The sequence below is a fragment of the Cebus imitator genome, unplaced genomic scaffold (assembly GCF_001604975.1).
Source record: "Cebus imitator isolate Cc_AM_T3 unplaced genomic scaffold, Cebus_imitator-1.0 Scaffold61, whole genome shotgun sequence".
NCBI classification, from domain to species: domain Eukaryota; kingdom Metazoa; phylum Chordata; class Mammalia; order Primates; family Cebidae; genus Cebus; species Cebus imitator.
Window position 1 is genome coordinate 7,661,796 of NW_016107376.1, and position 12,696 is coordinate 7,674,491.

Genomic DNA, 12,696 nt, shown 5'->3' on the forward strand with positions numbered 1-12,696 from the left:
CAATGTCCAGGGAGGTGGCGAAAAGCAATTAAGTCACCGGGTGGCCTTAGGCAGTGATCACCTTGTGCCTGGGCCATTCTAAAAGTAGTGGTGGTGAACTCCCAAATCTAAACTAGGTTAATCCACTACTCCTCCCGCCTCCGACCCTCACTGAAACCACAACTGACCCTCCTACCTCCGCAGTACACTCCCTGGCTCGCAACAGGACGCAGACAGTAGACAATTGCTGATCTACTTCCCTCCCGACACACTCCCTTCCATGCAGTCGCTATGAGGCCTACATTTTTTTGGATGGCGTTAAGATTCGCCCACAAGTCGCAGTTCCCTTTGGCCGGTTGGCCCGGCGAAACCCCTCCCATCTCACCTCTTGATGGTAACGCCTCGGAAGAGCGGGTACCACGCGGAAAACTGACAGTGCAGCACATGCTCCTTCTTCATCCTCCAGCTGCGGACGCCGCTGCCTTTCCCTCTCCTGCCAGCAACCCTCCCGGAACCCTGGGCTCCGGCCCCGGAAGTGCCCGCCGAGCTATTTTGGTTCAAGGACTCTTCCGGTCCCGAAAGCAAGAAGGAAGACGGAGAAAAAGAAGCGCAGGAGGATCCCGGAGCATACGCTCGCACGCATGCACACAAAAAGAGCTTTAGTCTCGAAAGAGGAATTACCGAAGTGTGAGAAAGGAATTTTAAGAAGTTTACGACTCCGCCTTCGCCCTAGACGCACGCTGACCCGGAAGGTAATCACCTGAAACTCGGTCAAAGGCGGGGGCTCTACGGGTGCCGGGAGGAGGGCGCGCGCCTATCCTTTTAGGACCACGAGAGGCGCCGGTGTCTGGAGCCGTGGCACCGGCATCTGCTGACACTGCTGCCTCCAGCGAGTTCTTTCGTCCTCTTCCCTTCTTCACCCCTACACCTTGGAGTAAGTAACGGGGCGCAGGCCAATCTCAGCACGAGATCTCTTTGGGGAGGAGAAGAAGAAGGGGAGAGGGAGCACATCTGCATGGTACGTGCAGCCGCGCGGTGTCTGCCAGGCTGCGGCTGGGCACGCGTCCAGGCGCCCAAGAGGGAAACGGGATTGGAGCGGCAGAGCCTGGGCTGCTCCGAGTGAAGAGAGCGGGAAACACCACAGCTCAGTGTTAGTTCCAGTGTAAAGGTCGCAGCATCTGCAGAGGAGTAGAATGCTTGGTAGAAGGAATACCGCCTGTACGATCCTGGGGTGGGCTCCACTTGGGAGGTAAAAGACAAGAGATAAATTTCAGAAAGCAGAGGAAAAAGGAGTCTCGTCTTCTTGGAGCGTTGAATTCATTTAGTCTGGCCTCGCAGAAGTTATCAACCTAGAAAAAAAGAAAAAGATTTTTATCGGTATTCCTGCAATGATGGAAGCATAAGACTGGGAGAATTCGAACTTGTAATACCCTTCTTTTTTCCTTTGCATCACTCCTGTCACCCAGTAAAGTTCAGTTTTGTTTGTTTCGTTTAAAGAACGAGAAATAACCAGCTGCTTTTATTTATTTATTTACTTATTTATTTGAGACAGAGTCTCATTCTGTCGCCCGGGCTGGAGTGCAGTGGCGCAACCTCGGCTCACTGCAACCTCCGCCTCCCGGATTCAAGCGATTCTCCTGCTTCAGCCTCTCGAGTAGCTGAGAGTGCGCGTGCCTCCAATCATGGATAATTTTTGTATTTTCAGTGTATTTAGAGACGGGGTTTCACCATGTTGGCCAGGCTGGTCTCGAACTCCTGAACTCAGGTGATCCGCCAGCCTCGGCCTTCTAAAGTGCTGGGATTACAGGCATGAGCCACCGTGCCCGGCCTACCAGCTCCTTTTAAACCCTAGCCATGTTGCCTACCTCATGAGCCCTCTGTGTCTAAAGGCACACATTTTAGGTACCTCCTTAAATTACATTCTTCCTGGTCCACCTAAGTAATTTTAAATTACAAAGAGATAGTCGCACCGACTGCAGGCCTCTTCAGAAGGGTATGCCTTAGGATAATAAACAGAATTGCATATTTTGAGTTAGAAACTCTTCTCCTCAGGAATATATACATTGTTTTAGGTCTGGTTTTGTTTTTCTCAAAAATGTGAGGGGCTGAGTGGCGAACTGGAAGCAGTGCTTTGAAGAATACATTTTCAAACAGAGTATATTGGTGGAGGTTGGGCGGTAGTGATTCATTTATGCCTCCATCCGGAATTATGCAATTGTTTCTATTTTGAGGGAAAGAATTATGCAATTGTTTCTGTTTTGAGGGAAAGAAAGAAACAATCTCAAATAATTGTTTTGATTTGACTTAGAAAGTGAAAATATTGTATGTTTGTCTGGAGGGTGATACCAGAAAGACTTAATGGCAGACAGGAGCTACCGGTCTCTCAAATAATTGTTTTGATTTGACTTAGAAAGTGAAAATATTGTATGTTTGTCTGGAGGGTGATACCAGAAAGACTTAATGGCAGACAGGAGCTACCGGTCTCTCAAATAATTGTTTTGATTTGACTTAGAAAGTGAAAAACTGCAGCGGAAGGAGATGTTAGCATTGATAGAGATGTATTTAGGTCAGATGTTTTCTAATGAAGATAGGAATTAATAAATGTATGGGAGAAAATAGATCCGGGGAACATAGGAGCAATACTTTAACAACCCAGGAAACATTTAAGCATAGGCCAGACGCAGTGGCTTACACCTGTAATTCCATCCCTTTGGGAGGCCAAGGCGGGCACATCACCTCCGGTCAGGAGTTTGGCCAGCCTGGCCAACGTGGCAAAACCCCGTCTCTACTAAGATTACAAAAATTAGCCAGGCCTGGTGGCACATGCCTGTAGTCCCAGCTACTCGGAAGGCTGAGCCCAGAGATTCACTTGAATCCAAGAGGCAGAGGTTGCAGTGAGCTGAGATTGCGCCACTGCACTCTGGCCTGGGCAAAAAGAGCAAGACTCCGTCTCAAAACAAACAAACAAAAAAAAACAAAGAAAGAAATACTCGTTTTCAGTTACCAGGCACAGTGGCTCACACCTGTAATCCCAGCACTTTGGGAGGCTGAGGTGGGCGGATCACCTGAGGCAAGGAGTTGGAGGCCAGTCTGGCCAGCATGGCGAAACCCCGTCTCTACTAAAAATACAAAAATTAGCCAGGCATGGTAGTGAGAGCTGTAATCCCAGCTACTCGGGAGGCTGAGGCAGGAGAATCACTTCAACCCAGGAGTCGAAGATTGCAGTGAGCCAAGATGACACCATTGCACTCTGGCCTGGGTGACAAGAGTGAAACTCCATCTGAAAAAACAAAAAACTTTACCTAATAAATGATCATCTCTGATACTTTCAAAGGAATAAGTGCCTGTTTTCTTAGTAGGACTGTAGGTTTCAATATGCTAAACAACCGTCTCTAAATATTTAAAGTTCTACGTGGCTTACTTATAAAGTCACCAAATTAAACAGGCCTTGCCTGATTACTCTTCCTGTCTTCCCCGCTCTTCTCATCCTTTTTAATCTTTGTGAATCGTTGAGTCACTTGACATAAATTTTATGTTTTTCCTCGGTTTCTCCTTTCTCATAAGAAAGTGAGGCAAGGGGGGTGGGGCCTTTGTCCTACTCACTGCCACTTTCCTAACGCGCCATCCCACCTTTCACGGTCAGCCACACGGGACTCAGCCAGGTTACCTACAGTAGCCAATCAGATACTTGATTTGTAAAGGCACTTTATGAATACATGTACAGTTTGCTTTGTTGTTGATTGTATTTTAGGACAGGGAACCTTGCTGTCTGGGGTACAAATTGGAGATCAGGTGGGTAGTATAATTATCACTTTGAGTCCCAGAAGAAACAAAAAGCAGACTCCCTTTTTCCTCTCAGATACTTGGCAAGAGAGTTGATGCTGGGTGGGCTATATTTTCTTTGAAGCTGAAGTTAGGTGGGGCAGGTTAGGGAATAATGGGACCTGAGTGCAGTGGTGCAATCACGGCTCACTGCAACCCCCAACTCCTGGGCTCGAGTGACCCTCCTGCCTCAGCTTCCTAAGTACCTGGGACTACAGGTGCATACCACACCTAGCTAATGTTTTTGGTTTTTATTTTTGTGGAGACAGGGTTTTGCCATGTTACCCAGGATGGTATCAGACTCTTGGCCTCCCAGAGGGCTAGGATTGCAAGTGTGAGCCACTGTGCCTGGTCTAAGTAACCGTTCTTAAAAGAAATAACAGAGAAAAACATAGGGGAGGAAATTATCAGTGAATAATTCAGAAAAATTCCCTGTAAAACACAGTAAGAAGTTTATAGATTGAAAGGACCCACTTGACTTCCCAGTACAATAACATAAATGTGAAAATGTGGCTAACTACAAGCTTCCAGAAGAGGAAATCTTGTCACATGGCAAAAAGATCAAGAATCAGAATAGCTTTGGATTCTCAACAGCAGTATCAGAAGCAAGACAACTAAGCAGTACCATGCAGTTTCATAGAAAATTGGCTTTGGGCCTCTAATTCTATATACAGCTGAAATATCAATCAACCATGTGTGTAGGAAAAAAAAGACCTTTGGACAGACAAGGTCCAAAAATGAAGGAATAAACAAAGAAAGAGGAAATAGTAATACACAACTAATGGGATAAGGGCCTGCTCTTTTCTCTTTTCTTCTTTTGGAGACAGTCTTGCTGTCTGTTGCCAGGCTGGAGTAAGTAAAGTTAGTTTAGGTGTAAAGGATGGATAAAAGACTGAGAGGCAGGCATAGAGAGTGGTATATAATGTTTCTGCTGTCTTCCCTTGGAAAGAGTTAAGATTGGGAGTCAGAAAAATCAGGCTGGGCACAATGGCTCACACCTTTGATCCCAGTACTTTGGGAGGCCGAGGAGGGCATGGATCACTTGAGGTCAGGAGGTCGAGACCAGCCTGGCCAATGTGGTGAAACTCCATCTCTACTGAAAATATAAAAATTAGCCAGGCGTGGTGATGGGATGCCTGTAATCCCAACTATTCAGGAGGCTGAGGCATGAGAATCACTTGAACCCAGGAGGCGGAGGTGGCAGTGAGCTGAGATCACGCCACTGCACTCCAGCCTCAGCAACAGAGCAAGACTCTCTCAAGAAAAAAAAAGAAAAAAAAAATCTGATGAAGAAGGTCTTACAGTGTTAGAACATGCACAGCAGGAGCTTGGCTGGAGTGGCTGAGTGTGGCTAAGACTGCTGTCGCTTCCTTCCTAGCTGATCCCGGGGCCTCCATGTTCACGTTTGCATCTATGCCAGTTCCCTCAGAAACTGAAAATTTTAGCCTAAACAAATCTCATTATCTTGCAGGGTGAACTTCTCACCTGAGGGCAGTAAAGACTAGTTTGAAAATGGAGAGCCAAGAACCAACAGAGCCTTCTCAGAATGGCAAACAGCATATTATTTCAGAGGAGGTATAACTTTTCACTTTCCTTTCCCTCCCCCACATAAATCTGAGTTTAATAGACATATATAGGCTATTTGTCGTTACAAAGGATGGTTTTTCATTCTTGAAGACAGTTTTTGAAGATTTTTCCTACTCCCTTTTTTGGGCTCGGGCAGTTGCTCTTGTGTGGGAAGAGCGTGTCCCTCTGTGTATTAGTGAAATGGAGACTGTAGGTAGATTTGGGCTCTTAACAGAAAAATTCTTAATCCTGACTGTGTTTCCCTAGATAGAAATAGAGAGAGTAGATGGATTTGAGGATTCAAGAGATTTCATATGTAGTTGTCACAACTTGACTGTTCATGGTCCCAACATGAGTAAGAACAATAAAAACCTGCATTGTTAATTGTAGTCTCAATTCCAGTGAGTTCTAGAACCAATGAGGTCTGTGTGTTATTCAATTTAGCTTTAAAAGTCTCCTCCTGCAGGAACCATTGCAATGGATAAATTTTAAATCCTTCTTCTTAGTACTCTGATCTTGACACCTTTCCGGAATTCCTTTTGATTTAAAATCTTTCCATGTTGTCTGTGAACAGATCTGCTGAAAATTATTAGGTTGCTGCTGGCAAGAAGTGAAAGATAGGATAGGAGGAAAGAGGCTGCTGCTTTATGCACGCAGTGAAGCTTTCCCCTCAGTTCAGTATAGTGCCATAGGTAAGTTAGTCTTCAGCACCACAACTTCTCAATGTCCAGGCAGAACGAACCCGGGGTGCCCGTCTCCAGTTGGGTGGGAAACCCAGAAATCCACATATCATGATAGGAAATCCAATCCTGGACCTGGTTTCCCGACAGTCCGCCTTCCTGTATCATCACTGACAGGAAAATACCAATGTCCTAGAAATGCCCATTTCTACCTACTAAACTCACCTGTGTTGTATGCACTGAGGTCAGGGGACAGACCATCAGGAGCATCCCAGGAGACCCTCACCCTGTGTGCTCCCTTCCGGTTACCTCCACCACCACCCCCCCGCCCCCAGGAGTTTTTAGACTCATTTCTTTCCACCTGTTAGTACTACCCCCAAGAAATAGCAAAAAGAAGCAGAACTGCCCTTTCAGAAAACAACACTGAACACCTACCTACTCTGAACTGAAAAACTTGCCCACAGATTATTGGGAAGGAAGCACGATTACTGGGGGGCTGGGGAAGGACAGAGGAAATGTAAAAGAAAAAACCCTTTTAGATAAAAACAACTTGGTTTGAAAGTTTCCCAACTTATTATCTGATATCCTTTTAGTTAATTTCAGAAGGAAAATGGGTCAAGCTTGAAAAAACAACGTACATGGACCCTACTGGTAAAACTAGGTAAACTTTGTTTTTTTCTTCTTCTAAAACGTTCATTATTTGGATTCTCAGGTTATCTGTTGAGTGTTTTGCATAAACTTTGATGTTTTCTTTGTAAACTCTGTTTTAAATAAAAAATCTAATCTAGCCATTTTTCTAGTGATAGGATGTTTGGATCATTTTTAATTGCTGAATACAGCTGGGTTGGAAACGTGTTACAATAACTAATCAGAAAACTATACAATTCTCCCTAAGTAGACAAGTGTAGACCTAAAACTTTTGGGCCAAACCTAATTGAAACTGATAAAGCGACAGAATAATTAACAGTACATGTTTCTTCCTTCTAGTAAAATCAGTTTTTAATTTCTAAATTAGAAGAAATAAAGCTAAAACATTGCTAATTTTGAGGTACATGCCTGCCTCATGGAAATCCAAATCAGGAAAAAAATGTTTTATACAGCTTATTTCATAATATATGTCAATAGCCCTAAAGATATTGTGCCCTTTGACCTAGTAATCCCAGTTTTAAGAAAGTATTGAGGCCCGGGTGTGGTGGCTCACACCTGTAATCTCAGCACTTTGGGAGGCCAAGTGGTGGGGGGCAGCAGTCGTTTGAGGTCAGGAGTTCAAGACCAGCCTAGGCTACATGGCAAAACCACATCTCTACTAAAAGTACAAAAATTAGCCAGGCATGGTGGCACGGGCCTGTAATCCCAGCTACTTGGGAGGCTGAGGCAGGAGAATCGCTTGAACCTGGGAGGTGGAGGTTGCAGTGAGCCAAAATCTTGCCACAGCACTCCAGCCTCAGTGGCAGAGTAAGACTCTGTCTCAAAAAAAAAAAAAGAAAGTATTAAGTAAATTAGTGTTCGGAATTAAATTTATGTATATAAAATGTTCAGCAAAATTTTAAAAGACAGAAAATTTGAAAGCAACCTAAATGTCTTAAAAATAGAAAATGAATTGTTATAGTGTATTCCCTTGGTAAAATCTCTGCAGCCACCTAAAAAGCAGATTCTGAAGACAACTGAGCAATATGGGAAAAGTTTATAAGTTGATCATAAAGAAGAAAAGTGTGCATATACTTTTCATACTCTGCCAAATAACGTGTAGGAAAAAGCCGGAAGGAAAATTATAGCAAAATAAGAAGCTTTGTGGTTAACCTTCTTTCTTTTACTTTCCAGATGTTTGCATAGTAATCTTTTGATATTATAAACTATCAGAAAAAAAAGTGTGAAAACAAATTTTTTAGTGAAATATAAAAAGGAATACAACAGAATGAGAACTAAATTTAGTGACCAGATCACATGATATAAATTCATCAGTATGAAAACTCTACTTGCAAAGTGATCCAATAAGAGTACACGATTTCCTTGTGATGAAATATATCATCTAGATGCAAATGCATGACTTGCTAGTAATCTGAACAACTTTGATTATATCTACTAAACTAGCAAAGCCCTTAATAAGGCCTAATGTAGGAGAGCTGTGGGAAAAATATTAAGAGATAGATAGCATTGTTGAATTAAAACCCAGCAGTAGGAAAGCTAAGCACAGTATGATCCATTGATGGTGTAGCTCTTCACTTAAAATGCCAAGTGAATTTGATATGGAGAACTAAATATATGAAAGAAGTAGGGGCCAAACCCAATACAGAAGTATGGCAAGGCCCAAGAGCACCATATGTTCAAATGTATTTATATTGTGAAAATATAGAGAGATTGGAATCCAGTGTATAGTGATACAGTTTGGCTCTCTTTTTCCTATAATTAAGTTTATAAAACAAAACATAGCCCTTAGTAGGTGTAAAGATGTGTTTGAGGCCAGGCGCAGTGGCTCATGCCTGTAATCCCAGCACTTTGGGAGGCCGAGGCAGGTGGATCACTTAAGGTCAGGAGTTTGACACCAGCCTGGCCAACATGGTGAAACCCCATCTCTACTAAAAATACAAAAAATTCCAGCTACTTGGGAGGCTGAGACAGGAGAATTGCTTGAGCCTGGGAGGTGGAGGTTGCAGTGAGCCGAGATTATGCCACTGCACTCCAGCCTGAGCAACAGGCTCTATCTCTCAAAAAAAAAAAAAAAAAAAGTGTTCGTACCAGCTCATCTCTTTGCCTGACTGGTCTTCTGCCCTTCCCGTATTTTGTAATCAGGGATGTACCTCAGAACCATAAATACTCAGGACTAAGTCTCGCTTCCAGAGCATCTGTTTCAGCAGATTGGGAGTGGGCTCTAAAATCCACCAAATGACCATATTTGTAGCATGTTCATGGCCATTCCTCCATACATAGGATTTTTTTCCTGGCCTCTGAGGAGGACTTACGTAAAGCATTAATATTTCATACCAGAATGTCAGGCTTTGAAGAATGAATCTTTGTACTTTTATAAGTTACAGGTTATGTTATCTGTGACCTGATATAAAAGCCTGTGTGTACAGGTTGAGCAGCCCTGATCTGAAAATCTGAAATTCAAAATGCTGCAATATCCAAAACCTTTTCAGTGCCAACATGATGCCACAGGTGGAGAATTCCACATTTGACTCTATGTGACAGGTTGCAGTCAAAACACAGGCATACAACACAGGCATTCAGTGTCCTCAGGGGAAAAGGGACCCTCCCCTTCAGCTCAGATATAGCCTTCTTTTTTTTTTTTTTTTTTTTTGTTGTTGATGGAGTCTTGCTCTGTTGCCCAGGCTGGAGTGCAGTGGTGTGGTCTCGGCTCACTGCAGCCTCCGCCTCCTGGGTTCAAGCGATTCTCCTGCCTCAGCCACTCAAGTAGCTGGGACTAGAGGTGTGTGCCACCGTGCCCAGCTAATTTTTGTATTTTTAGTAGAGACAGGATTACTGACTAGGCTGATCTCAAACTTCTGACCTCAGGTGATCTACCCACCTTGACTTCCCAAAGTGCTAGGATTACAGGCATGAGCCACCACGTCTGACCATATCCTTAAATTTATTTTTTATTTTTTTAGTAGAGACAGAGTCTTACTATGTTGCCCAGGCTGGTCTCAAACTCCTGAACCCAAGCAGTCCTCCTACCTTGGCCTCCCAAAGTGCTGGGGTTTCAGGCATGAGCCACCACACCTGGCCCAGTATATCCTCTGCACACACACTGACTTCGCTCCACACACACACCCACAGGGGATAATGAAATGGCATGTGTAGAGGCTGGATGCCTCTACAGCAGCTTCCCCACAATATCCTATGTGGAGCCAAGACCTATGTGCATGACTCAATGTGGGGTTCTTTTGCTTATTTTCTGCTCTATGGGGTAAAGATACCACTGAAAATGTCAGAAGGCCTGCATAAGACCCAGAGGGTAAGGCAAATATTTCAAAACCTGAAAAACCAAAATCTGAAACCTTCTGACCCCCGACATTTCAGGTAAGGAATACTCAGCCTGTACAGCTGTCGCTTGGAACCTGTCAGGGTTGGTTCCAGGACCCCTTGCAGGTACCCAAATCCACAGATGCTCAAGTCCCTTGTATGAAATTGCATATATTCAATATGCATTTGCATATAACCAGCGTACATCCTCCCATGTACTTCATCTGTAGATGAATCACAGTACCTAACACAATGCACATGCTTTGTAAACAATTGTTGTACTGTGTTGTTTAGGGAATAATGGCAAGAAAAAGTGTGTACATGTTCAGTACGGATGCAATTTTTTTCCCAAATATTTTCAGTTTGGTTGGTCAAATCCACAAATGCGGAACCCATGGATATGGAGGGCCAAGTCTAAGAGATAAAATAGCAGTTAGAGAATCCTGTGTTCCACTGTCTCATTCATGGAATTAATTTTAGAAATATAAAAATATTCCAGTGGCATGCGCCTTTCTTGACATTCAACACAGTGCCGAAGTCACCCTCTGCGACCCTCCTGCCTCTTGTGTTGGTGGACTACAGGGAGGAAGGCCAGCAGGCTTTCCTGTAGCAAAGGAGACTAAGAATAGGATGAGCTCACTGAAAGCAGAATCCTAAAGCTAGAGGAGGTTTTGGAGGTAACATACTCATTCCTGCTTTGTACAAAGGAGAGAAGAGTCTCCGGGAGGCTGGAGCGCTGGGCTTAGCTGGTAGGCAAACAGAGCTGACTTCCCATCAGGTGGACATCTCACAGGCCCTTTGAAGTTGCTGGCGCTCTCACGGGGCGGTCTTGTTCCAAGATTTCTTATAAATGCGTTTATATTTTATTGTTCATGAATTATGGCTCGTTACTGCTTATTTACTTCACCGTAACCACGATAATGATGCTCCTCTTTTTGTTTCCCTTATTCCTAGTGTTTGGGATGGGACCTTCAGTGCTTTTCCCAGCACTGTCTTCAGTCTTTAGGACTAACCTTAAGAGGCAGCAGAGAGAGCTATGCCAAAGGTGTTTCATCTCTTGCAGTCTGTATGATGTACTTACCGGCACTGCTTGTTGGTCGGCTCCTTGCTACTAACAGGCATGTTGGGCTGCTGTGAGTTGTCATAGTAGTCTGTTTGATTTTCCTGTGTTCATTTTGACATATTTGCCCTTCAGAATTTGGGTACCATGCTGAAAGACCTACAATTTCCAGAAAGTCTGTTTCGTTGTTTTAAAAACCAGATTAAATATTTGAACAATTTTAATGAAAAAGTGACATGGTCCACATTTTAGGGACAGCCAGATAGAAAAGGAGGGTTCTTCCAAGGAGGAGATCTGGCAGCTCTTCCTATTGAGTATGCAGGTGGTAACTCCTTTCTATCCCAAGCCCCAAAGCCACCCATGGCTCATTTCCTTTGGAAGAGATCCTGAAATTGTTTGCTGAGCGGTCTCTTAACACTGCGTTTTCTATCGTAGGGAGAAGAGAGTGAAGGGGGAATGTTTCTTTTATGCCTCTACCCTTTCAACTGCATTAATTGTTTCAGTAACTGGGTTTCCTGTACAACTGTGCCCCTTGTTGAAGGGCAGAAAGTAGAATAGCACAGATGTTACCCCAAAACTGAATTGGGTAATAGAAACAAATAGCTAACCAGGAATAAAGCCATACAAGACAGCAGGACCGTACTGTTACTCAGCTCACTCTTTCTAGATAAGATCTCACACATGCAAAGTAGAGCACTTGCCTACATTTAATAATTCCTCCATTCATAAATGGGAACGTTCTACTTTCCTAAATTGTATACTTTAGGTCACATTTTAAAAATCAGAATTATATCAAAATCTCAATAGTTCATGCTGTGCACAGTAGCTTTGTTCTTAAAGATGGGATGAGGCTTTTCCTATGGCTTCATGTGCATTACCTGCTTGTTAATCCGTCACTGGCTGTGCTCCTTGCCCAAAGACAGAGGATCCAAACTAAAGTGTTCTGAGAAGGCAGCAGCTCACATGCTCAGCAGGCTTTCTGTTTCAGGGGCACCCAGAGGCTGAGGTGTAGGGTGGCAAGAATTTTCATTGTTAATTTTCAGAAGCTATTTTAATGCAGACCTTTATTGCTGTGGTCTTCTTGACCATTTGCATGCATTGCATTTAAGAAGTTCTGGTTGTACACAGAAAACCTAAGACAGTTCTCCTCTTTAGCACTAATGACTTTTTTCTCCTCTGCCTGAACAGAACTTGGGAATCAGTGAAACGTACGACCAGGAAAGAACAGAGTGCTGATGGTAGGAGTGCAAACCTATTCCAACCTGTCAGAAAGGAACTTAGCGCTGTGACTGTAAGAGGGGTTTTGATGGAACCAAGTTACCTTCCATTATGATGTTGTATCTTTTTTTTTTTTTTTTTTTTGAGACAGAGTCTGGTAGAGCGAGGCTGGGCATGGTGGCTCACGCCTGTAATCCCAGCACTTTGGGAGGCTGAGGCAGGTGGATCATGAGGTCAGGAGTTTGACACCAGCCTGGCCAACATGGTGAAACCCCATCTCTACTAAAAATACAAAAAATTCCAGCTACTTGGGAGGCTGAGACAGGAGAATTGCTTGAGCCTGGGAGGTGGAGGTTGCAGTGAGCCGAGATTATGCCACTGCACTCCAGCCTGAGCAACAGGCTCTAT

General features: G+C 43.9%; 2 protein-coding genes across 4 annotated transcripts in view; one reads left to right on the plus strand and one right to left on the minus strand.

Moving 5' to 3' along the window:
- The window catches only part of CDC123 (cell division cycle 123), a 49,873-nt gene extending 49,156 nt beyond the window's left edge, over window positions 1-717 (minus strand). The window contains exon 1 of one of the 2 annotated variants that reach the window (XM_017529863.2): window positions 365-717. In XM_017529863.2, the coding sequence (XP_017385352.1) occupies window positions 365-438 (74 nt within the window). In that variant the 5' untranslated portion in view covers window positions 439-717. The remainder of the gene's footprint in view (window positions 1-364) is intronic. The other variant, XM_017529864.2, reaches the window with a different exon arrangement.
- NUDT5 (nudix hydrolase 5) overlaps window positions 558-12,696 on the plus strand; it is a 23,163-nt gene continuing 11,024 nt past the window's right edge. The window contains exons 1-4 of one of the 2 annotated variants that reach the window (XM_017529865.1): window positions 558-913; window positions 5,273-5,376; window positions 6,641-6,708; window positions 12,259-12,308. In XM_017529865.1, the coding sequence (XP_017385354.1) occupies window positions 5,314-5,376; window positions 6,641-6,708; window positions 12,259-12,308 (181 nt within the window). In that variant the 5' untranslated portion in view covers window positions 558-913; window positions 5,273-5,313. The remainder of the gene's footprint in view (window positions 914-5,272; window positions 5,377-6,640; window positions 6,709-12,258; window positions 12,309-12,696) is intronic. The other variant, XM_017529866.2, reaches the window with a different exon arrangement.